Below are 26,270 nucleotides of genomic sequence, written 5' to 3'. Positions count from 1 at the left end.
CAACCAACAACCAATACCCAATACCCAATAACCAATCCCCAACAACCGATAACCACCAACCAATAACCACCAATCAATACCCAATAGCCAATAACCGATAATCAATGCTCCGGCGTTCCCGGCATTCCCAGGAGCTGTACAGCCAATCGTACGAGGAGATCGGGGTGATGTTCGCCTCCCTGCCCAACTTCGCCGACTTCTACACCGAGGAGAGCATCAACAACGGCGGCATCGAGTGCCTGCGCTTCCTCAATGAGATCATCTCCGACTTCGACGCGGTGAGACGCCGGAATGACGGAATTCCCAAATTTCCGGGCCGGGGCGGGGAGTGCCAGGGGAATAGCCTGGTGGGATCAGATTGGGAACTGTGGGAATATCCAGGTGGGATTGGACTGGGAATAATTGGGAATATCCAGGTGGGATTGGACTGGGAATAATGGGAATATCCAGGTGGGATTGGACTGGGAATAACAGGAATATCCAGGTGGGATGGGGAATATCCAGGTGGGATCACACTGGGAATCACAGGGAATGTCCAGGTGTGATCACATTGGGAACTATGGGAATGTCCTGTTGGGAATCACAGGGAATATCCAGGTGGGATCAGACTGGGAATGATGGGGAATATCCAGGTGGGATCGGACTGGGAATCACAGGGAACAAATATCCAGGTGGGATCACACTGGGAATGATGGGGAATAAATATCCAGGTGGGAACAGACTGGGAATGATGGGAATATCCAGGTGGGATCACTCTGGGAATAACAGGTAATATCCAGGTGGGGTCAGACTGGGAATGATGGGGAATAAATATCCAGGTGGGATCACACTGGGAATAATGGGGAACATCCAGGTGGGGTCACACCAGGAATAATTGGGAATATCCAGGTGTGATGGGGAACATCCAGGTGGGATCACACTGGTAATATCCATGTGGGATCCCTGGGGTCCCCCCGGCCGTTCCCATCCCGGGTTTGTGTCCGTGCCCAGCTCCTGGATGAGCCCCAGTTCCGCTGCATCACCAAGATCAAGACCATCGGCAGCACCTACATGGCCGCCTCCGGGGTCACGCCCGACGCCGGCACCAACGGCTTCGGGGCCAAGGTCAGCCCGGGATCCGGCCTGGGACACCCCGGGGGTTTTGGGATCCGGCCCTGGGACACCCCGGGGGTTTTGGGATCCAGCCCTGGGACACCCCTGGGGGTTTTGGGATCCAGCCCTGGGACACCCCGGGGGTTTTGGGATCTGGCCCTGGGACACCCCGGGGGTTTTGGGATCCAGCCCTGGGAGACCCCGGGGATTTTGGGATCCAGCCTGGGACACCCCAGGGGTTTTGGGATCCGGCCCTGGGACACCCTGGGGGTTTTGGGATCCGGCCCTGGGACACCCCGGGGGTTTTGGGATCCAGCCCTTCCTCCTTGTCCCCATCCCTGTGTCACATCTCCGTGTCACATCTCATCGTCTCATCTTTATATCCCAGCTCCGTGTCCCATCGCCATATCCCATCCTTGTGTCCCATCTCCATGTCCCCAAATCTATGTCCCATCTCCCCGTCCCTTCCCTGTGTCACATCTCCATGTCCCATCTCCATCCCCATATCCCATTTCCATGTCCCATCTGCATCCCCATCTCCATGTCCCACCTCCTAGTCCCACCTCCATGTCCTATCTCCATCTCCGTGTCCTATCTTCATGTCCCATCTCCATATCCCATTTCCATTTCCCGACTCCATCTCCACATCCAATCTCCATCTCCCATCTCTATATTCCATCCCCATCTCCCATCTCCATGTCCCATTTCCATCTCCCATCTCCATATCCCACCTCCCTGTCCCCTCTCCCCTACATTCCTGCCCTGTTCCTGGGATCTCCAGGAATCCCTGGAACTGTTTCCATTCCCATTCCCATTCCTGTTCCCATTCCCACCGTGTTTCCAGGCTCTCCGGGAATCCCTGGGACCATTCCCATTCCCATTCGCGTTCCTATTCCTGTTCCTGACATGTTCCTTGGGACCGTTCCCATTCCCGTTCCTGCCATGTTCCCGGGCCCTCCTGGAATCCCGGGACCAGTTCATGTTCCTGTTCCTGTTCCCATTCCTGTCCTTTTCCCATTCCCGTCCCCATTCCCCATTCCCATTCCCATTCCCATTCCCCATTCCCCATTCCCATTCCCCATTCCCATTCCCATTCCCATTCCCCATTCCCCATTCCCATTCCCATTCCCCATTCCCCATTCCCCATTCCCCATTCCCATTCCCCATTCCCATTCCTATCCCCATTCCCATTCCATATTCCCATTCCCATTCCCCATTCCCATTCCCCATTCCCATTCCCATTCCCCATTCCCCATTCCCCATTCCCATTCCCATTCCCATTCCCATTCCCATTCCCCATTCCCCATTCCCATTCCCCATTCCCATTCCCCATTCCCATCCCCATTCCCCATTCCCCATTCCCATTCCCCATTCCCCATTCCCATTCCCCATTCCCATTCCCCATTCCCATCCCCATTCCCCATTCCCCATTCCCATTCCCCATTCCCCATTCCCCATTCCCATTCCCAATTCCCGTTTTCCAGGCGGACCCGCGGTCGGACCGGGAGCGCTGGCAGCACTTGGCCGACCTGGCCGACTTCGCCCTGGCCATGAAGGTGACGCTGATGAACATCAACTACCAGTCCTTCAACAACTTCATGCTGCGCATCGGCAAGTCCGGGATAAAACGCCGGGAAATCTCCCAGGAAATCCCAGGAATTCCGGGAATTCCGGCGGTGTTTTCTCTCCGGGCAGGGATGAACAAGGGTGCGGTGCTGGCCGGGGTGATCGGGGCGCGGAAGCCGCACTACGACATCTGGGGGAACACGGTCAACGTGGCCAGCAGGATGGAGTCCACCGGCGTCATGGGCAACATCCAGGTGGGGATCGCCGGGAAGAGCCGGGGATTGGCGGGAATTGTCGGGAATGTCCCATCAGGAGGAGTTTGGGAATGTTCGGGTGAGGTTGCGGCGGGAATTATTGGGGGGATAAATATCCAGTGAGATCACACTGGGAATTATTGGGAATGTCCAACTGGGAGTCAACAGGGAATAAATATCCAAGTGAGATCACGCTGAGAATAATTGGGAATATCCAACTGGGAGTCATGGGGGATAAATATCCAGGTGGGATCAAACTGGGAATTATTGGGAATATCCAGTGGGATCACAGTGGGAATAATTGGGAATATCCAATGGGATCACACTGGGAATAATTGGGAATATCCAGTGGGATCACACTGGGAATAATTGGGAATATCCAGTGGGATCACACTGGGAATAATTGGGAATATCCAATGGGATCACACTGGGAATAATTGGGAATATCCAACTGAGAGTCATGGGGGATAAATATCCAGGTGGGATCAAACTGGGAATAATTGGGAATATCCAATGAGATCACACTGGGAATTGTGGGAATATCCAATGAGATCACACTGGGAATAATTTGGAATATCCAACTGGGAGTCATGGGTAATAAATATCCAGGTGGGATCACACTGGGAATAATTGAGAATATCCAATGGGATCAGGCTGGGAGTAATCAGGAATATCCAACTGGGGGTCACAGGAAATAAATATCCAACTGGGATCGCACTGGGAATAATTGGGAATATCCAACTGGGAGTCACAGGGAATAAATATTCAATGAGATCACACTGGGAATAATCAGGATTATCCAAGTGGGAGTCACAGGAAATAAATATCCAACTGGGATCAAACTCCTTTTCCCTCTGGAAAAGGCTCCCAGGATTCCCTGGATCCTTCCCTGATCCAGCTGGACATTCCCAGCTCTCCCAGCCTGCGATTGGATCCAGCCCCAGCCCAGCTCCTCCTCTCTGGGAAGGAATTTTGGGAATTCCCTGGGAATTGGGGACTCCAGGAAGGGTTTTCCATCCCCAAATTCCATAAAAACCCCTGGGGATGGATCCTGAGCGTCCTCGATCCCGGAATCCTGGAATGGTTTGGGGTGGGATCAATCCATGGACCTTCAATCCCATCCCAGGGACACTCCCCACCATCCCGGGGTGACCCAAATCCACCCTTGGGACACTCCCGGGGAATTCTCTGGGAATTCCACCCCACCCCTTCCCCACATCCAAGGAAATTTCTCCTCCTTCCTAAAAAATCTCCCATCCCTGAGCCTCAATCCCACCATTTTTTTTTTTTCCATTTTTTCCCCCACATCCCATTTTATTCTTCCCGAGATAGGGGAATATTCCCAAATTCCCTTTTTTTTTCCATATGTGAAAAATAGGATTTTTTTTGGTACATTTTAAGAACTAGGTTTCATTAAAAAAATTAAGACAATTAGGAGATAATAAAAAGCAAAATATCATTGGTTGGGTGATTTGTAGTTAAATTTACATTTTGATATATCAGAGAAATTTTTAAACACTTTTTTTATTGTATTAGTTTGTTGAATATTTATATTTTTTTATAAATCAGTTTTTATATTTTAGGAATTACTTTGTATCAGGTTTTTTTGGGGTTTGTTTTTTTAGAGTACGAACATTTTGTCGTTGTGTTTTTGTTATTACTTTTAGTTTGGGCTTTGGTTTGGATTTTATTTTTTTTTTTGTTTATTTTTATACTTTTATTTTATACTTTTTTTATACTTTTTGGGCTTTATACTTTGGTTGGGCTTTATACTTTTTTTAGATGGTAGATGTTGATAATTGGCATATTAGTAGTAGAGAGTTTTTTAATATGTTTATTGGATGTCATTTTGACTAAAAAATAAATTAAATTTAATTTCTAAAATTAATTTAGAAATTATTTTTAAATTATTTTAAAAATATGTTTAATAAAATTATATAATATATAGTATTGTATGTTATTATTAATATTATAATAATAAATGATATCATTATATAATAGATATAATAATATTTCTATTATAATATAAAATAAAATATAATATATATAATATATATAATCAATAATTATATATATTATATATAATATGTTATAAAATTATATAGTAATAGTAATGCTACATATTAAATATATTAATAGTATATATTATATTATATATTAATAATTACATTTAATTACATATATAATTGATATATACTATTAATATATGTATTAATGATTTCTAATTATATGAATATATATAATAATATATAAATATAATAAATATATTATATATATATATATATAATATTATATATTATATATACTATATTCTATATATTTATAATTTAAATTTCTGCCCCCTGTGTCAGGTGGTGGAGGAGACGCAGCAGATCCTGAAGGAGTACGGTTTCCGCTTCGTCCGTCGCGGCGCCGTCTTCGTCAAGGGCAAAGGGGAGCTCCTCACCTTCTTCCTCAAGGGCCGCGACAAAGCCGGGTCCCTCCTCGGCCCCGCCGTGCCCCTGCCCCACCAGGTGCTGGAGAATTCCTGAGGAATCTCCTCCGGAACTTCCGCAGGATCCCCAAAAACCCGGCCCCGTTCCCGGAGGGGTTTTTTGGGGGGAAAAATGTGGATTTTTATTTATGGGTTTTTCCCCCACCCACCACATCGGGAATTTTTTCCTGTCGGAGATGATTCCAGGAGATCCAAACTCAGGGATGGTCGGGAAGACTCCGCTGTCGATTTTTTTCTGGGATTTGTCGGGAATTCCGCCCGGGCTGGAGGAGCTCGGATCCGGCCGGGACTCGGGGGAAGGACGGGAGTTGTGTGGAATTCCAGATCCATAAATTCCATCGGAGAAATAACGGGATTTCTGTCTGTGCCCCGCAGGCGGGAGCGGGATTGGGAGTGGGATCAGGATTGGGATTGGGATGGGGAATGGGATCAGGATTGGGATCGAGAATGGGATCAGGGTTGGGAATGGGATTGGGATCAAGATCAGGATTGGGATGGGGATGGGGATCGGGGTTGGGATCAGGATCAGGGTGAAGGTTGGGATTGAGATTGAAATTGGGATTGGGATCAGAATGAGGGTTGGGATTGGGATCAGAATTGGGATTGGGATTGGGATTGAGATCAGAATTGGGATTGGGATCAGAACTGGGATGGAAATGGGAATGGGGCTGGGGACTGGGATCAGGTTAAGGATCAGGATCAGGACCAGGATTGGGGTCAGGATCAGGATGGGGATTGGGATCAAGATGGAGATTGAGATTGGGATTGGGATTAAAATTGCATTTGGGTTCAGAATCGGGATTGGGATGAGGATCAGGTTTGGGATCGGGATCAGAATTGCGATTGGAATTAGGATTGGGATTAGGATTGGGAATGGGATTGGGATTAGGATCAAGATCAGGATTGGGATGGTGATCAGGGTTGGGATCAGGATCAGGATCAGGGTCAAGGCTGGGATTGGGATTGAAATCGGGATTGGGATTTGGATTGGGATCGGGGTTGGGATTGGGATCAGAATTGGGATGGGAATGAGAATGGGGATCAGGATAAGGATCAGGATCAGGTTTGGGATTGGGATTGGGGTCGGGATCAGGATCAAAATCAGAATGGGGATTGGGATCAGGATCAAGATCAGGATTGAGATCAGGAATGGGGATCGGGATCGGGATTGGGATCAGAACCAGGATTGGAATCAACATTCGAATCAGGACTGGAATTGAGATCAAGATCAAGATCGGGATCGGGATCGGCAGCCCTGGGAACGGCGCCCACGGAATTTGGGGATCCGGGAGCATTCTCGGATTTGGGATCAACTCCAATAGAACCACTGGATGTTCCAAATCCTCATTCCTGACTCTCAGCCTCATTTTTTTCCTGGGATAACGGGAGGGGCTCCGGAGCTTTTCCAAGGGAATTGGAGGGATCCCGGAAATCCCATTCCATGGACGGGGGGGGCACATTCCAACCTTTCCTTGGACACTCCCAAGGATTCTCTGGGAATTCCAGCCCGGCTGAGAATTCCTTCCCCAATTCCTCGCAGATTTGATGGATTTTTTTGGATTTTCTGGGGGATTTGATGTTTTATTTGGGATTTGGGTTGTTTTTTTTTCGGGAGGGGTGGAGGTTTTTTTTGGATTTGAGGGTCTTTTTTGGGGATTTGGTGAGTTTTTGGGATCATTGGGATACTCCAGGATACCTCAGGAATTCCTTCCCAAATTTCTCCCACTTTTCCCAGGGAAATCCCTCCATTCCCAGCCTGGGGTTGGATCCAGCCCCATCCAGGAAGGAATTTGGGGAATTCTCTGGGAATTTGGGACTCCAGGAAGGGAAAATTCCCTTTTCCATCCCCAAATTCCATAAAAACCCCTCGGGATGGATCCTGAGTGTCCTCGATCCCAAAATCCCGGAATTCTTTGGGATGGGATCCACGGATTTTAAATCCCATTTAATTCCAACCCCACAATCCTGGAATTTCCCAACCTTTCCTTGGCCACTCCCTGGGAATTCTCTGGGAATTCCCAAAACCTCATTCCCTCAATCCCAAATATTCCCAACCCCATTCCCAACCTTTGGGATTCATCCCCAATTCCCAAACAACTCTCAATCCACTATTTTCTTCTTTTTTTTAAAATTTCTTTGGGAATTTCCAACATTTCCCAGGATCCCGCCCCATTCCCAGAATTCCCAATTTCCCATTCCAAGAATTCCCAATTCCGGGATCCCATCCCATTCCCAGAATTCCCAATTCCGGGATCTCATTCCAAGAATTCCAAATTTTGGGATTCCATCCCGTTCCAAGAATTCCCAATTTCCCATTCCAAGAATTCCCAGTTTTAGGATCCTGCCCCATTCCAAGAATTCCCAATTCTGGGATCTCATCCCATTCCAAGAATTCCCAATTTCCCATTCCAAGAATTCCCAATTTTGGGATCCCATTCCAAGAATTCCCAATTTCCCATTCCAAGAATTCCCAATTTCCCATTCCAAGAATTCCCAATTTCAGGATCCCATCCCCTTCCAAGAATTCCCAATTTTGGGATCCCATTCCCAGAATTCCCAATTTCCCATTCCAAGAATTCCCAATTCTGGGATCCCATTCCAAGAATTCCCAATTTTGGGATCCCATCCCATTCCAAGAATTCCCAAGGATGATTTTTATTTTTTATTTTAAATTTTATTTTATTTTATTAGGAAGGACAAAACTCTAAGGAGACACTACAAGGGTGGGGGCGTAAATCCCCTGGGATTTTCCCTATTTTTGGTTTTTTTTTTTTTTAATTTTTTCCCATTTTTTCTGGGATTTTCCCATTTTTCCTGGGATTTTCCCTGGGATTTTCCCTGGGATTTTTCCCCCCCATCACTGCCCGTCCTTGATGAAACTCTTCCCGATGGCGTTTTTGAAGAGCGTCACCAGCGGCGTCCGGATCCTCTCGGAGCTCATGAATCCCCCGTAACGCTTCTCCTTCCTGGAATTCCACGGGAATTTCGGGAACCCTTCCACCTCCTCTTCCTCCTCTTCTTCTTCTTCCTCCTCCTCCTCTTCATCATCATCATCATCCAAAGGTTCTTCCCTGCGGAATTCCAACTGGGAATTCTCTGCCGACTCGTCCTCGGCCGCGTTGGGGAAGACCTTGACCGGCCTCCTCTTGCGCCCGACGGGTTTTCCCCATCGGAAATGCTCCATGGAATACGAGCGCTTCCCGCTCTTCCCTTCCTCTTCCAAAAGTTGGGAAAAGTCGGGAATTCCGGCGTCTTTTTCGGGAATTTCATCCCGTTTTTTGACGATGGTGTTGGTGGATGTTGAGGGTTCGGTGCCGTTCTTGCGGCCGAATTGGTTCCATCGGAAGTGGCTCATGACGTACCTGCGGAGGCTCTCGGAGAGAGGTTGGAATTGGCCGTTTCCCGGGAAAACTGGAGATTCCAGGGAAAGGCGGGCGCGGCACGAGCCGGAGCAGGCCTGGGAAAAAAAAAGAGGAATTCCCCCCAAAAAAATTATTTTTTTTTTTTAAGGAATAAAATCCCCCAAAAAATAATAATAATAAAAAAAATAGAAAATAAAATTGGAGGGGGTTTGGGGGTTGAATGGCAAAAATTCAGGGATTTGAGAATGGGGATTTTCCCCAAGATCGTTTGGGATCGAATCGAAAAAATCCAAAAAAATTGGAGGGATTTGGGAATCGAATCCCAAAATTAGAAGGATTTGGGAATCGAATCCCAAAGATCCTCCAGAAATTCAGAGATTCGGGAATGGGAATTTCCCTGGAGATTTTCTGGGATTGAATCCCAAAAAATCAAAAAAATTGGAGGGATTTGGGAATTAAATCTCAAAAATCCCCCAAAAATAGAGGGATTTGGGAATGGGATTTTTCCCTAAGATTTTTTGGGATCGAATCGAAAAAATCCAAAAAATTGGAGGGATTTGGGATCGAATCCCAAAAATAAAAAGGGATTGGAGGGATTTGGGAATGGGATTTTTCCCCAAGATGTTTTGGGATTGAATAAAAAAAAATTCCCAAAAAAATGGAGGGATTTGGGAATGGGAATTTTCCTGGAATTTTTTTTGGGATCAAATCCCAAAAAATCAAAAAAAATTGGAAGGATTTGGGAATCAAGTCCCAAAAATCCCCAAAAAATTCAGGGATTTGGGAATGAGAATTTTCCTGGAAATATTTTGGGATTGAATAAAAAAAAATTCCAAAAAAAAGGGGGGATTTGGGAATTTTCCCTAAGATTTTTTGGGATCAAATCCCAAAAAATTAAAAAAAAAATTGGATGGGGATTTGGGAATTGAATCCTGAAAATTCAGGGATTTGGGAATGGGAATTTTCCCAGAAGTTTTTTTTGGGATTGGATCCCAAAAAATCAACCAAAAATTGATCTCAAAAATTCCCAGATTTGGGAATGGGATTTTTCCTTGGAGATTATTTGGGATCAAATCCAAGAAAATCCTAAAAAATCGAGGGATTTGGGAATGGGAATTCCAAAGATCCAAAAATAATGGAGGGATTTGGGAATGGGAATTTTCCTGGAAATTTTTTTGGGATCAAATCCCAAAAAATCAAAAAAAATTGGAGGGATTTGGGAATTAAATCCCAAACATCCCCCAGAAATTCAGGGATTCAGGGGATTTGAGACCGGGAATTTTCCTGGAGATTTTTTGGGATCAGATCCCAAAAAATAATAGAAGAAAAAGATCCCAAAAATTCCCAGATTTGGGAATGGAATTTTTCCTCGGAGATTATTTGTGATCAAATCCCAAAGATCTCAAAAAATGGAGTTGGGAATCAAATCCCAAAAATAAAAAGGAATTGGAGGAACATTTTTGGAATTTTTTTTGGATTTTTTGATGGGATTTTTTTGGGATTTTTTGGGGATTTTTTTAATTTCACCCCCAAAAAATCCCCCCAAAAATCCCAAACCCTTCAATTATATTTTATTTTAATTTTATTTTATTTTATTTATTTTCCATCACCCCCTCCCTCCTCCCCAAAATCCCAGATTTTACCAGAATTCCGGTGTCTCCTCCCAATTCCCGGCACTGGGAATTCTCCCAACACGGACCCGACGCTCCCGAGGAATTCCAGAGGATCAGGAGGAGCAAAACACGAAAAATTCCCATCCTGGGGGGGAAAAATCCAAATAAAATTAAAAAAAAATAAATGGAAAATTCAAAAAAAAATTTTTGGGGGGTTTGTGCCTCAGTTTCCCTCATTTTCCAGAATTTTTTCATTATTTTTCCATTAAAAATCCCATTTTTTGCCCCCAAAATTAAGATTTTTCCCATTTTTTGTGCCTCAGTTTCCCCTCTGGAAAAATCTCTCCCATTTTTTGAGATTTGGAAAATTTTTCCCATTAAAAATCCCATTTTTTTGCCCCCAAATTCGAGGATTTTTCAATTTTATTTTATTTTATTTTTATTTTATTTTATTTTATTTTATTTTTATTTTATTTTATTTTTATTTTATTTTATTTTATTTTACTTTACTTTATTTTATTTTATTTTATTTTATTATTTTATCTTATTTTATTTTATCTTTTTATTTTATTTTATTTTATTTCATTTTATTTTATTTTATTTTATTTTTAGGATTTTTTCTGTGTCTCAGTTTCCAGACCATCAGGAGGAGCAAAACAGGAAAAATTCCCATCCTGGGGGAAAAAAATCCAAAATAAATTCAAAAAAATAAATGGAAAATTCAGGATTTTTTTTTTTTTTTTTTTTTTGGGGGGGGGGTTGTGCCTCAGTTTCCCTCATTTTCCAGAATTTTTTCATTATTTTTCCATTAAAAATCCCATTTTTTGCCCCCAAAATTAAGATTTTTCCCCTTTTTTGTGCCTCAGTTTCCCCTCTGGAAAAATCCTCATTTTCCACAATTTTTTATTTATTTTCCCATTAAAAATCCCAATTTTTACCCCAAATTTGAGGATTTTTCCATTTTATTTTATTTTATTTTATTTTATTTTATTTTATTTTATTTTATCTCAGTTTCCCCTCTGGAAAAATCCTCATTTTCCACAATTTTTCATTATTTTTACATTAAAAATCCCAATTTTTGCCCCCAAATTTGAGAATTTTTCCATTTTATTTTATTTTATTTTATTTTATTTTTAGGATTTTTTCTGTGTCTCAGTTTCCAGAGGATCAGGAGGAGCAGAACACGAAAAATTCCCATCCTGGGGGGAAAAAAATACAAAATAAATTCAAAAAAATAAATGGAAAATTCAGGAATTTTTTTTTTCAATCTGTGCCTCAGTTTCCCTCTGGAAAAAATCCTCATTTTCCATAATTTTTAAATTTTTTTCCATTAAAAATCCCCTTTTTTTGCCCCAAATTCGAGGATTTTTCCCTTTATTTTGTTTTATTTTATTTTATTTTTAGGATTTTTTTCTGTGCCTCAGTTTCCCCTCTGGAAAAATCCTCATTTTCCACAATTTTTAAAATTATTTTTTCCCATTAAAAATCCCATTTTTTTACCCCCAAATTTGAGGATTTTTCCATTTTATTTTATTTTATTTTATTTTATTTTATTTTATATTTTATTTTATTATTTTCTCATTTAAAACCCCATTTTTTACCTCAAATTTTGAGGATTTTTCCCCTTTATTTTGTTTTATTTTATTTTATTTTATTTTATTTTATTTTAGTATTTCCCTTTCCTGTGCCTCAGTTTCCCCTCTGGAAAAATCCTCATTTTCCACAATTTTTTCATTATTTTCCCATTAAAAATCCCTTTTTTTGCCCCAAAATTTGAAGATTTTTCCCATTTTTTGTGCCTCAGTTTCCCCTCTGGAAAAATCCTCATTTTCCACAATTTTAAAATTATTTTTCCATTAAAAATCCCATTTCTTTGCCCCCAAATTCGAGGATTTTTCAATTTTATTTTATTTTATTTTTTTTTATTTTTATTTTATTTTTATTTTATTTTATTTTATTTCATTTTATTTTATTTTATTTTATTTTTAGGATTTTTTCTGTGTCTCAGTTTCCAGACCATCAGGAGGAGCAAAACAGGAAAAATTCCCATCCTGGGGGAAAAAAATCCAAAATAAATTCAAAAAAATAAATGGAAAATTCAGGATTTTTTTTTTTTTTTTTTTTTTTTTTGGGGGGGGGGGGGGGTTTGTGCCTCAGTTTCCCTCATTTTCCATAATTTTTCCATTATTTTTCCATTAAAAATCCCATTTTTTGCCCCCAAAATTAAGATTTTTCCCATTTTTTGTGCCTCAGTTTCCCCTCTGGAAAAATCCTCATTTTCCAGAATTTTTTATTTATTTTCCCATTAAAAATCCCAATTTTTACCCCAAATTTGAGGATTTTTCCATTTTATTTTATTTTATTTTATTTTATTTTATTTTATTTTATTTTATTTTATTTTATCTCAGTTTCCCCTCTGGAAAAATCCTCATTTTCCACAATTTTTCATTATTTTTACATTAAAAATCCCAATTTTTGCCCCCAAATTTGAGAATTTTTCCATTTTATTTTATTTTATTTTATTTTATTTTTAGGATTTTTTCTGTGTCTCAGTTTCCAGAGGATCAGGAGGAGCAGAACACGAAAAATTCCCATCCTGGGGGGAAAAAAATACAAAATAAATTCAAAAAAATAAATGGAAAATTCAGGAATTTTTTTTTTTCAATCTGTGCCTCAGTTTCCCTCTGGAAAAATCCCCATTTTCCATAATTTTTAAATTTTTTTCCATTAAAAATCCCCTTTTTTTGCCCCAAATTCGAGGATTTTTCCCTTTATTTTGTTTTATTTTATTTTATTTTTAGGATTTTTTTCTGTGCCTCAGTTTCCCCTCTGGAAAAATCCTCATTTTCCACAATTTTTAAAATTATTTTTTCCCATTAAAAATCCCATTTTTTTACCCCCAAATTTGAGGATTTTTCCATTTTATTTTATTTCATTTCATTTCATTTCATTTATTTTATTTTATTTTATTTTATATTTTATTTTATTATTTTCTCATTTAAAACCCCATTTTTTACCTCAAATTTTGAGGATTTTTCCCCTTTATTTTATTTTGTTTTATTTTATTTTGTTTTATTTTATTTTATTTTATTTTATTTTATTTTATTTTAGTATTTCCCTTTCCTGTGCCTCAGTTTCCCCTCTGGAAAAATCCTCATTTTCCATAATTTTTCCGTTATTTTTCCATAAAAAATCCCATTTTTTGCCCCCAAAATTAAGATTTTTCCCATTTTTTGTGCCTCAGTTTCCCCTCTGGAAAAATCCTCATTTTCCAGAATTTTTTATTTATTTTCCCATTAAAAATCCCAATTTTTACCCCAAATTTGAGGATTTTTCCATTTTATTTTATTTTGTTTTATTTTATTTTATTTTATCTCAGTTTCCCCTCTGGAAAAATCCTCATTTTCCACAATTTTTCATTATTTTTACATTAAAAATCCCAATTTTTGCCCCCAAATTTGAGAATTTTTCCATTTTATTTTATTTTATTTTATTTTATTTTATTTTATTTTATTTTATATTATTTTACTTCATTTTATTTTATTTATTTTACTTTATTTTATTTAATTTTTATTTTATTTTATTTTATTTTATTTTATTTTAGTATTTCCCTTTCCTGTGCCTCAGTTTCCCCTCTGGAAAAATCCTCATTTTCCACAATTTTTTCATTATTTTCCCATTAAAAATCCCTTTTTTTGCCCCAAAATTCGAGGATTTTTCAATTTTATTTTATTTTTATTTTATTTTTATTTTATTTTTATTTTATTTTATTTTATTTTATTTTATTTTACTTTATTTTATCTTATTTTATTTTATTTTATCTTATTTTATTTTATTTTATTTCATTTCATTTTATTTTATTTTATTTTATTTTTAGGATTTTTTCTGTGTCTCAGTTTCCAGACCATCAGGAGGAGCAAAACAGGAAAAATTCCCATCCTGGGGGGAAAAAAATCCAAAATAAATTCAAAAAAATAAATGGAAAATTCAGGAATTTTTTTTTTTTTTTTTTTTTGGGGGGGGGGGGGGGTTTGTGCCTCAGTTTCCCTCATTTTCCATAATTTTTCCATTATTTTTCCATAAAAAATCCCATTTTTTGCCCCCAAAATTAAGATTTTTCCCATTTTTTGTGCCTCAGTTTCCCCTCTGGAAAAATCCTCATTTTCCACAATTTTTTAATTATTTTCTCATTAAAAATCTCAATTTTTACCCCCAAATTTGAGGATTTTCCATTTTATTTTATTTTATTTTATTTTATTTTATTTTATCTCAGTTTCCCCTCTGGAAAAATCCTCATTTTCCACAATTTTTAAATTATTCTCATTAAAAATTCCAATTTTTTCCCCCAAATTTGAAGATTTTTCCATTTTATTTTATTTTACTTTATTTTATTTAATTTTTATTTTATTTTATTGTATTTTATTTTATTTAATTTTTATTTTATTTTATTGTATTTTATTTTATTTTATTTTATTTTTAGGGTTTCCCTTTCCTGTGCCTCAGTTTCCCTCTAGAAAAATCCTCATTTTCCACAATTTTTTCATTATTTTCCCATTAAAAATCCCATTTTTTCCCCCAAATTCGTGTTTTTTCCTCTTTATTTTATTTTATTTTATTTTATTTTATTTTATTTTATTTTACTTTATTTTACTTTATTTTATTTTATTTTACTTTATTTTATTTTACTTTATTTTATTTTATTTTATTTATTTTATTTTATTTTTAGGATTTTCCTTTCCTGTGCCTCAGTTTCCCTCTGGAAAAATCCTCATTTTCCATAAAATAAAATAAAATAAAATAAAATAAAATAAAATAAAATAAAGGAGGAAAATCCTCAAATTTGGGGGCAAAAAAATGGGATTTTTAATGGAAAAAATAATTTAAAAATTGTGGAAAATGAGGATTTTTCCAGAGGGGAAACTGAGGCACAGGAAAGGGAAATCCTAAAAATAAAATAAAAATAAAATAAAATAAAGTAATATAAAATAAAATAAAATAAAATAAAATAAAATAAAATAAAATAAAAACCACAAACGGGAAAAAGGGGAAAAAATGGGAAAAAATAATAAATAAAAATAAAATAAAATAAAATAAAATAAAATAAAATATAAATAAAACAGAATAAATTAAAATAAAATAAAATAAGTATTAAAAAAATTAAAATGAATAAAAATTAAATGAAAGGAAATGAAATAAAAGAAAATAAATAAAAATTAAGAGAATAAAATCAATGAAAATAAAATAAGTATGAAATAAAATGAAATTAAATAAATAAAAATGAAATGAAATTCAGTAAAATAAAGTAAAATAAATGAGAAATAAAATAGAATAAATGAATTAAAATAAAGTAAAATAAAGTGAAATAAAATTAAATTAAAATGAATTAAATTAAATTAAGTAAAATAAATGAAAAATAAAACAGAACAAATCAAATAAAGTGAAATAAAATAAAATAAAATATAAAATAAAATAAATAAAATTTTAAAAAAAGGATTAAAAAGAGAGAAAAAATAAATTCAATTTCCTTAACAAAAAAACTCTAAAAAAACTCCAATTTTTTCCCCTCCACTATAAAAAAAACCCAGAATTTTAAGATAAAAAAAATTAAATTATTTTTTACTTACCTGAGGATGGTCCCTCGACTTTTCCTTCCTGGATTTTGGGGATTTTTGGGGATTTTTTTGGGAATTTTTTGGGATTTTTTTAAGGAATTTTTTGGGATTTTTTGGGGATTTTTTTGGGAATTTTGGGGGATTTTTTTGGGATTTTTTGGGATTTTTTTGGGAATTTTTTAGGGATTTTTTGAGATTTTTTTGGGATTTTTTAGGGAATTTTTTTTAGGGGATTTTTGGGGAATTTTTTAGGATATTTTTGGGAATTTTTTTAAGGATTTTTGGGGGGATTTTTGGGGGGATTTTTTGAGAATTTTTAAAGATTTTTTTTGGCTTTTTTAGGGATTTTTTTTGGAATTTTTTTAGGATTTTTTTGGGGATTTTTTTGGGATTTTTTGTAAATTTTTTTAGGATTTTTTTGGGAATTTTTGGGGATTTTTTGGGGGTTTTTTTGGGATTTTTGGGGTTTCCCGGAGATTTTTCCGGGATTTTGTGGCGCCGTTTGGAGCGTCCCGGGATTTTTATCCCCGCGAGGAAAAGGAGGAGCCAAAAGGGAAATAAATATAAAAATAAATCAAAAAATAAATAAATAAAAATAGAAATAAATAAATAAAATAAAAATAAAAATAAATCCGGGATTGAGATGGGAAAAGGGGCCCCTGAGGGGGGTTTTTTATGGGGAAAAAATGGAAATAAAAATTAAAAAAGATTAAATAAAATAAATTAAAATAATATAAAAATTATAAGATTTAAAAAAGAATAAAAAAGAAATATAAGAATTAAAATAAAATAAGAATTATAATAGTAACAATGATAATAAAATAAAGATAAAATAAGAAGTAAAATAAGAATTATAATAATAATAAAAGAAAAATTAAAATAAAAACAGATAAAAATTAACATTAAAATTAAAATAATAAAAATATATAATAAAAAGATAATAAAAATAAAGGAAAAAGAAAAATATAAAAATAAAATAAAAATAAAAATATAAGAATAAAAATAAATCAAATAAAAAATCAAATAATAATAAAAAATATGAATGAAAATAAAAATAATAATTAAAATAATAATTAAAATCATTATAATAAATAAAAATGAAAATAAGAAAAAAATGAAAATAAAAAGTATAATTAAAATAGAAATGAAAATGAAAATAAAAATATAAATATGAAAATATAAAAATAAAAATTAAAAATAGAAAGAGAAATAAAAATGAAAATATTCCCAGGGATTGGGGGGATTTCAAAGGGGTTTTTGGGATTTAAAGGGGGTTTTTTAGGGGGATTTTTGGGGTGTTTTAAACTCAAACCCCAAACCCCAAACCCCAAACCCCAAACCCCAAACCCCAAACCCCAAACCCCAAATCCCCCAAACCCCAAACCCCAAACCCAAAATCCCCACCCCAAACCCCAAACCCCAAACCCCAAACCCCAAACCCCAAACCCCAAACCCCAAACCCCAAACCCCAAATCCCCCAAACCCCAAATCCCAAACCCCAAACCCCAAACCCAAAATCCCCCAAACCCCAAATCCCCCAAACCCCAAATCCCAAATCCCCCAAACCCCAAACCCCAAATCCCCCAAACCCCAAATCCCAAATCCCCCAAATCCCAAACCCCAAACCCCAAACCCCAAACCCAAAATCCCCCAAACCCCAAACCCCAAACCCCAAACCCCAAACCCCAAACCCCAAATCCCCCAAACCCCAAATCCCCCAAACCCCAAACCCCAAACCCCAAACCCCAAATCCCCCAAACCCCAAATCCCAAACCCCAAACCCCAAATCCCCCAAACCCCAAACCCCAAATCCCCCAAACCCCAAACCCCAAACCCCAAATCCCCCAAACCCCAAACCCCCCAAACCCCCAAATCCCCCAAACCCCAAACCCCAAATCCCCCAAACCCCAAACCCCAAACCCCAAACCCCAAATCCCCCAAACCCCAAACCCCAAATCCCCCAAACCCCAAATCCCCCAAACCCCAAATCCCAAACCCCAAACCCCAAATCCCCCAAACCCCAAACCCCAAATCCCCCAAATCCCCCAAACCCCAAATCCCAAACCCCAAACCCCAAATCCCCCAAATCCCAAACCCCAAATCCCCCAAACCCCAAACCCCAAATCCCCCAAACCCCAAATCCCCCAAACCCCAAACCCCAAACCCCAAACCCCAAACCCCAAATCCCCCAAACCCCAAACCCCAAATCCCCCAAACCCCAAACCCCAAATCCCCCAAACCCCAAACCCCAAATCCCCCAAACCCCAAACCCCAAACCCCAAATCCCCCAAACCCCAAACCCCAAACCCCAAACCCCAAATCCCCCAAACCTCAAACCCCAAACCCCAAACCCCAAACCCCAAACTCCAAACCCCAAATCCCCCAAACCCCAAACCCCAAACCCCAAACCCCAAATCCCCCAAACCCCAAACCCCAAATCCCCCAAACCCCAAACCCCAAATCCCAAATCCCCCAAATCCCCCAAACCCCAAATCCCCCAAACCCCAAAAATCCCAAACCTTTTTCTCTCCCCCTTTTTCCCATTTTGGGATTTTTCCGTTCCCGTATTTTTATTTTTAGGATTTTTACGGCTCCTCCCGGGGCCATAAATCCCAATCCAAACCCTCGTCCTTCTTCATCCTGACTTTTATTGGGATTTTATTGGGATTTATTTGATTTTATTGGAATTTATTGGGATTTATTGGGGTTTTATTGGGATTTTATTGGGGTTTATGGGGATTTTATTGGATTTTATTGGGATTTATTGGGATTTTATGGAGGTCACAGGAAATCCCATAAGGGAGGGAAAGGGATGAGGAAAAACCCAAAATTTTTCCAACCCTTTTTTTTTTTCTGGAATTTTTTTGGGGTTTTTTTTGGTTTTTTTTTTTTAATCTCAAAAAATGGTGAAAATTTGGGAATTTTTGGGAGTTTTGTTTTTTTTAAGGTTGGGGAAAAGTCTTTGGGATTTGGGAAATCCAAGGGTTGAATCCTCGCCCCAAAAAAATTCCCAAAATGGGAAATAAAATAAAATAAAAATAAATTAAATTAAATTAAAAAAAAAAAAAAAAAAAAAAAAAAAAAAAAAAAAAAAAAAAAAAAAGGGAAAAATGGGGGAAAAAACCCAAGAAAAAATGGGGATAAAACAGGAAAAAATGGGAAAAAATGAGGAAAAAGGGGAAGAAAACAAGAAAAAAATGCAGGAAAAACAGGGAAAAAAATAAAAGGAGGGAAAAGGGGGGAAAAATAGGAGAAAATGGGAAAAATGGGGGAAAAAAACCCCAGGAAAAACAGGAGAAAAACAGGAAAAAATGGGAAAAAATGAGAAAAACAGGAGAAAAGGGGAAAAATGAGAAAAAATAGGGAAAAAAAACCAAGAAAAATGAGGAAAAAAATGGGCAAAAAACAAAGGGAAAAATGGAAAAAAAAAAAAAAAAGAGGAGAAAATGAGAAAAAAAAAACCCCAAGAAAAAATGGGAAGAAAATGGGAAAAAAATGGAAAACCAGGAGAAAATTGGGAAAAAAAAAAAAAAAAAAAAAAAAAAAAAAAAAAAAAAAAAAAAAGGGAAAAATGGGGAAAAAACAGGAAAAAATGGGAAAAAATGGGAAAAAATGCAACAGGAGAAAAGGGGGAAAATGAGAAAAAATGGGAATAAAAGAGGGAAGAAAAAAAAAGGGAAAATCAGGAAAGAATGAGGGAAAATGGGAGAAAATGGGAATAAAAAAGAGTAAAAAAGGAAAAAAAAAACCAGGAAAATTGAAAAAAAAAAGGGGGGGAAATGGGAAAAACAGGGAAAAAATGGGAGAAAACAGAAAAAAATGGGAGGAAATGGGTTTAAAAAAAAGAAAAAATGGAAAAAACAGGAAAAATGGGGAAAATATGGAAAAATACCGGAATTAATGGGATAAAATGGAGAAAAACAGGAAAAAAATGGGGAAAAATTGGGAGAAAATGGGAAAAAAACAGGAAAATGGAAAAATTTTGGAATAAATGGGGGAAATGGCAAAAGATTGGAGAAAAATGGGGGAAAAAAACAGGAAAAGATGGGGGGAAATGTGAAAAATTTGGAGAAAATGGGGAAAAAACAGGAAAATGGGGAGAAAATGGGAAAAAATAGGGAAAAAATGGGAATATTTGGGGAAAAACTGGGGAAATGGGGAAAATACAGAAATAAAGAGGAAATAAATGGGGGAAATGGAAAAAATGGAAGAAAAATGGGAGAAAATGGGAAAAAAAAAACAGGAAAAATGGGGGGAAAATGAAAAAAAAGGGAAAATTTGGGGAAAAAAATGGGAAAAAAACCGGAAAAATGGGGAAAAAATGGGGAAAATTTGGGAAAAAATGGGGAAAATAAACAGGAAAAATGGGGGGAAATGGGGAAAATTAGTAAAAAATGGGGCGAAATGGGGGGAAAACCGAAAACCCAGAAAAAAAAGGGAAAAAATGGGGGAAAGAGGAGAAAATGGGGAAAAAATATAAAATGAGAAAACAACCAGGAAAAAATGGGGAAAATACAGAAATAAAGAGGAAAAAAATGGGAAAAAATGGGAAAAAATTGTGAAAAAAATGAGAAAAAATGGTGAAAAAAATTATTAAAAATCAGGACAAAGTTCCATTAAATGGAAGAAAAGAAATGGGGGGAAAAGGAGGAGAAAATGGAAAAAAAAAAACAGAGAAAATGAGAAAAAAATGGGAAAAAAAGGGAAAAATACAGAAAAAAAAGAGGAAAAAATGGTGAAAAAATGGGAAAAAATTGTGAAAAAATGAGAAAAAATGGTGAAAAAAATATTAAAAATCAGGACAAAGTTCCATTAAATGGAAGAAAAAAAATGGGGGGAAAAGGGGGAGAAAATGGAAAAAAAAAAAAAACAACAGAGAAAATGAGAAAAAAATGGGAAAAAACAGGGAAAATACAGAAATAAAGAGGAAAAAATGGTGAAAAAATGAGAAAAAATTGTGAAAAAATGAGAAAAAATGGGGAAAAAAATATTAAAAATCAGGACAAAGTTCCATTAAATGGAAGAAAAGAAATGGGGGGAAAAGGAGGAGAAAATGGAAAAAAAAAAACAGAGAAAATGAGAAAAAAATGGGAAAAAAAGGGAAAAATACAGAAAAAAAAGAGGAAAAAATGGTGAAAAAATGGGAAAAAATTGTGAAAAAATGAGAAAAAATGGTGAAAAAAATATTAAAAATCAGGACAAAGTTCCATTAAATGGAAAAAAAAAAAAATGGGGGGAAAAAGGGGAGAAAATGGGAAAAAAAAAAAAAACCAGAGAAAATGAGAAAAAAATGGGAAAAAATGGGAAAAATACAGAAAAAAAAGAGGAAAAAATGGTGAAAAAATGAGAAAAAATTGGGAAAAAATATTAAAAATCAGGACAAAGTTCCATTAAATGGAAGAAAAAAAACGGGGGGAAAAGGGGGAGAAAATGGAAAAAAAAAAACAGAGAAAATGAGAAAAAAATGGGAAAAAATGGGAAAATACAGAAATAAAGAGGAAAAAAATGGGAAAAAAATGGGAAAAAATTGTGAAAAGAATGAGAAAAAATGGTGAAAAAAATATTAAAAATCAGGACAAAGTTCAATTAAATGGAAGAAAAAAAATGGGGGGAAAAGGAGGAGAAAATGGAAAAAAAAAAAACCAGAGAAAATGAGAAAAAAATGGGAAAAAAACAGGGAAAATACAGAAAAAAAGGAGGAAAAAATGGTGAAAAAATGGGAAAAAATTGTGAAAAAATGGTGAAAAAAATATTAAAAATCAGGACAAAGTTCCATTAAATGGAAGAAAAGAAATGGGGGGAAAAAGGGGAGAAAATGGAAAAAAAAACCAAAAAACAGAGAAAATGAGAAAAAAATGGGAAAAATACAGAAAAATACAGAAAAAAAGAGGAAAAAATGGGGGAAAAATGGGAAAAATTATGAAAAAATGAGAAAAAATTGGGAAAAAATATTAAAAATCAGGACAAAGTTCCATTAAATGGAAGAAAAAAAATGGGGGGAAAAGGAGGAGAAAATGGAAAAAAAAAACCAGAGAAAATGAGAAAAAATGGGAAAAAACCAGGGAAAATACAGAAAAAAAAGAGGAAAAAATGGTGAAAAAATGGGAAAAAAATGAGAAAAAATGGTGAAAAAAATATTAAAAATCAGGATAAAGTTCCATTAAATTGAATTTTTTTTTTCCCTCAAACCATCAATTATTTTTTTAAGGAATCAAATTTGGGGGGAAAAAAAAAGTGATTTTTCAGGTGGAAAAAAACCGGATTTTTTTCCAACTCCTCCAGTTGAAAAATAAAGTGAATTTTAATATTTTTTTCATTATTTTTTCCCCATTTTTTGTTTCCGTCTCCTGGAAATTGGATCTTATTTTTTTTCCTGCGTCATTTCTGACCTTTCCTTGTTTTTGTGAAATTGGAAAATTGGCACCTGGAGGGGAAAAATCACAAAAAGGGTCAAATCCCACCTGGAAAAAAAGAAAAGGACAAAATAAAAATAAAAATTGAGTTTTTTGGGGGGGATTTAAAGGTGAAATTTGAGGGTTTACAAAAGGTTTTTTTATGGATTTAAAGTTATGATTTGAGGTTTTAATCAGTTTGTGATTTTCAGTTTTAATTGATTTATGGTTTTAGTTAATTGATTATTTCAGGTTTTAATCGATTCTCAGTTTTAATTAATTGGTGGTTTTCAGTTTTAATCAATTCTCAGTTTTATTTAATCCATATTTCCCAATTTTAATTAATTCCCAATTTTAATAATTCACAATTTTAATTAATTCACAATTCACAGTTTTAATCAATTGATGATTCTCAGTTTTAATCAATTTCCAGTTTCATTCAATCCACAATTCCCAATTTTAATCAATTGGTGATTCCCAGATTTAATCAATTCCCAATTTTAATCAATTAACGATTCCCAATTTTAATCAATCCACAATTTCCATTTTTAATCAATTCCCAGTTTTCATCAATTCCCAATTTTAATTAATCCACAATTCCCGGTTTTAATCAATTCCCAATTCCCAATTTTAATCAATTCCCAATTTTAATCAATTGACGATTCCCAGTTTTAATCAATTCCCAATTCCCAGTTTTAATCAATTCCTAATTTTAATCAATTTCCAGTTTCAATCAAACCTCAATTCCCAATTTTAATCAATCCACAATTCCCAGTTTTAATTAATTCTCAATTTTAATCAATTGATGATTCCCAGTTTTAAACAATCCCCAATTTTAATCAATCAATCAATCAATCAATCAATCCATAATTCCCAGTTTTAATCAATTCCCAATTTTAATCAATCCATGAATTCCAGTTTTAAGCAATTCCCAGTTTCAATCAATCCACAATTCCCGATTTTAATCAAGTCCCAGTTTTAATCAATTCCCAATTCCCAGTTTTAATCAATCCAATTCCCAATTTTAATCAATCCATGATTTCCAATTTTCATCAATTCCCAATTTTAATCAATTGATGATTCTCAGTTTTAAATTTCCAATTTTAATCCACAATTCCCAGTTTCAATCAATTCCCAGTTTCAATCAATCCTCAATTCCCAGTTTTAATCAATTGATGATCCCCAATTTTAATCAATTCCCAATTTCAATCAATCCAGATTTCCCAATTTTAATCAATTGACGATTCCCAATTTTATTCAATTCCCAGTTTTAATCAATTGATGATTCCCAGTTTTAATCAATTTCCAATTTTCATCAATTCCCAATTTCCAGTTTTATCAATTGATGATTCCCAAGTTTAATCAATTCCCAGTTTTAATCAATTCCCATTTCCTAATTTTAATCAATTCCCAATTTTAATCAATCCAGAATTCCCAGTTTTAATCAATCCACAATACGCAATTTTAATCAAATCTCACTTTTAATCAATTCACAATTCCCAGTTTTAATCAATTAACGATTCCAAATTTTCATCAATTCCCAATTTTATTCAATCCATATTTCCCGATTTAATTAATTGACAATTCTCAGTTTTCATCAATTCCTGATTTTAATCAAACCCTCAATTCCCAATTTTAATCAATTGATGATTCTCAGTTTTAAATTTCCAATTTTAATCCACAATTCCCAGTTTTAATCAATCCATGATTCCCAATTTTAATTAATTGACAATTTCCAATTTTAATAAATTCCCAGTTTTAATCAATCCACAATTCCCAATTTTATTCAATTCCCAGTTTTAATCAATTTCCAGTTTCAATCAAACCTCAATTCCCAGTTTTAATCAATTGATGAATCTCAGTTTTAAATTTCCAATTTTAATCAATTGATGATTCCAAATTTTAATCAATTCCCAATGCTAATCAATGCACAATTCCCAATTTTACTCAATCCACAATTCTCAATTTTAATCGATTTCCAATTTCAATCAATCCATGATTCCCAATTTTAATCAATTCTCAATATTAATCAATTCACAATTCCCAGTTTTAATCAATTAACGATTCCCAATTTTAATCAATTCCCAATTTTAATTAATCCACAATTCCCAGTTTTAATCAATTGATGATTTCAATTTTAATCAATTCCCAATTTCAATCAATTCCCAATTTCAATCAATCCATGATTTCCAGTTTTAAGCAATTCCCAGTTTCAATCAATTCCCAATTTCAATCAATCCACAATTCCCAGTTTTCATCAATTCCCAATTTTAATCAATTCCCAATTTTAATCAATTGATTTCCAATTTTAATCAATTCTCGATTTTAATTAATCCACAATTTCCCGATTTTAATCAATTGACAATTCCCAATTTTAATCAATTCCCAATTTTAATCAATCCACAAATTAATTTTGGGAATTCCCGGGGAATTGGGGACTCCAGGAACGGAAAAATTCCCTTTTCCATCCCCAAATTCCATAAAAACCCCTCGGGATGGATCCTGAGTGTCCTCGATCCCAAAATCCCGGAATTCTTTGGGATCCACAGATTTTAAATCCCATTTAATTCCAACAAAATTCTGGAATTTCCCAACCTTTCCTTGGCCACTCCCTGGGAATTCTCTGGGAATTCCAGCCCAAAATTCCTTCCCAAATCCCATTTTTTCCCTCTTTTCCCAAGGAATTCCCTCCATTCCCAGCCTGGGGTTGGATCCAGCCCCATCCCAACCCTTTTCTGGGAAGGAATTTTGGGAATTCCTTGGGAATTTAGGATTCCAGGAAGGGTTTTCCATCCCCAAATCCCATAAAAATTTCTCTGGATGGATCCTGAGTGTCTTCGATCCCAAAATCCCGGAATTCTTTTTGGATCTTCAATCTCATCCCATCCCGATCCCAAAATTCTGGAATTTTCGAACTTTTCCTTGGCCACTCCCTTGGGAATTCTCTGGGAATTCCTTCCCAAATTCCATTTTTTTCTTCCATTTCCCAGGGAATTCCCTCCATTCCCAGCCTGGGATTGGATCCAGCCCCATCCAGGAAGGAATTTTGGGAATTCCCTGGGAATTTGGGACTCCAGGAAGGGTCTCCCTTCCCTTTTCCATCCCTGAATTCCATAAAAATATTTTGGGATGGATCCTGAGTGTCCTTGATCCCAAAATCCCAGAATTCTTTGGGATGGGATTCATGGATTTTAAATCCCATTTAATTCCAACAAAATTCTGGAATTTCCCAACTTTTCTTTGGCCACTCCCAGGAAATTCTCTGGGAATTCCAGCCCAGCCAGGAATTCCTTCCCAAATCCCATTTTTTCCCATTTTTCCCAAGGAATTCTCTCCATTCCCAGCCCGGGATTGGATCCAGCCCCATCCCAACTTTTCTCTGGGAAGGAATTTGGGGAATTCTCTGGGAATTGGGGACTCCAGGAAGGGTTTTCCATCCCCAAATTCCATAAAAATTTCTCAGGATGGATCCTAAGGGTCCTCGATCCCAAAATCCTGGAATTCTTTGGGACGGGGTTAATGGATTTTAAATCCCATTTAATCCCAACCCCAAAATTCTGGAATTTCCCAACTTTTCCTTTGCCACTCCCAATTTTAGGGAATTTCTTCCCAAAAATTCTCCCCCCTTTTCCCATTGGGAATTCCATTCCCAAATCCCAAATCTCCTCCAGCATCCAAAATTTCCCCTGGAAAATCCCTTTTTTTGTCCAAATATTCCCAAAAAAACCCACCCCAAAAATCACAGAATTTTTCCCAAATTTCCTCCTTAAATCACCCCAAAATTCCCTTTTTTTTCCCCCAAATCTCCCCCAAAATTCCCCAATTTTTCTCCTCAAATTCCCCCCAAATTCCCTTTTTTTCCCCCCCAAATCCCCCCAAACTCCC

The 26,270-nt window shown here is 36.2% G+C and overlaps 2 protein-coding genes across 2 annotated transcripts in view; one reads left to right on the top strand and one right to left on the bottom strand.

Moving 5' to 3' along the window:
• Nucleotides 1-5,663, top strand: part of ADCY3 (adenylate cyclase 3) — a gene marked incomplete at its 5' end in the record, with an annotated part of 30,363 nt that extends 24,700 nt beyond the window's left edge. Inside the window, 4 exons of the mRNA XM_083857661.1 lie at nt 132-278; nt 991-1,104; nt 2,577-2,912; nt 5,264-5,663. Coding sequence (XP_083713787.1) covers nt 132-278; nt 991-1,104; nt 2,577-2,912; nt 5,264-5,443 — 777 coding nt within the window. The 3' untranslated portion in view covers nt 5,444-5,663. The remainder of the gene's footprint in view (nt 1-131; nt 279-990; nt 1,105-2,576; nt 2,913-5,263) is intronic.
• A 2,226-nt stretch (nt 5,664-7,889) lies between these two features.
• POMC (proopiomelanocortin) lies at nt 7,890-8,887 on the bottom strand (the record flags this gene model as incomplete). The annotated part of the gene is made up of 1 exon (XM_083857660.1): nt 7,890-8,887. A coding segment is annotated over one exon (624 nt), but the record flags the coding sequence as incomplete, so codon positions are not given.
• Nucleotides 8,888-26,270: the final 17,383 nt, after the last annotated feature.

This window comes from Zosterops lateralis, assembly GCF_965231275.1.
Source record: "Zosterops lateralis genome assembly, chromosome: 3".
In the NCBI taxonomy this organism is placed as follows: Eukaryota; Metazoa; Chordata; class Aves; order Passeriformes; family Zosteropidae; genus Zosterops; species Zosterops lateralis.
Note: the sequence above shows the minus strand (reverse complement) of the source record. Positions and strands in the feature narration are given on the sequence as shown.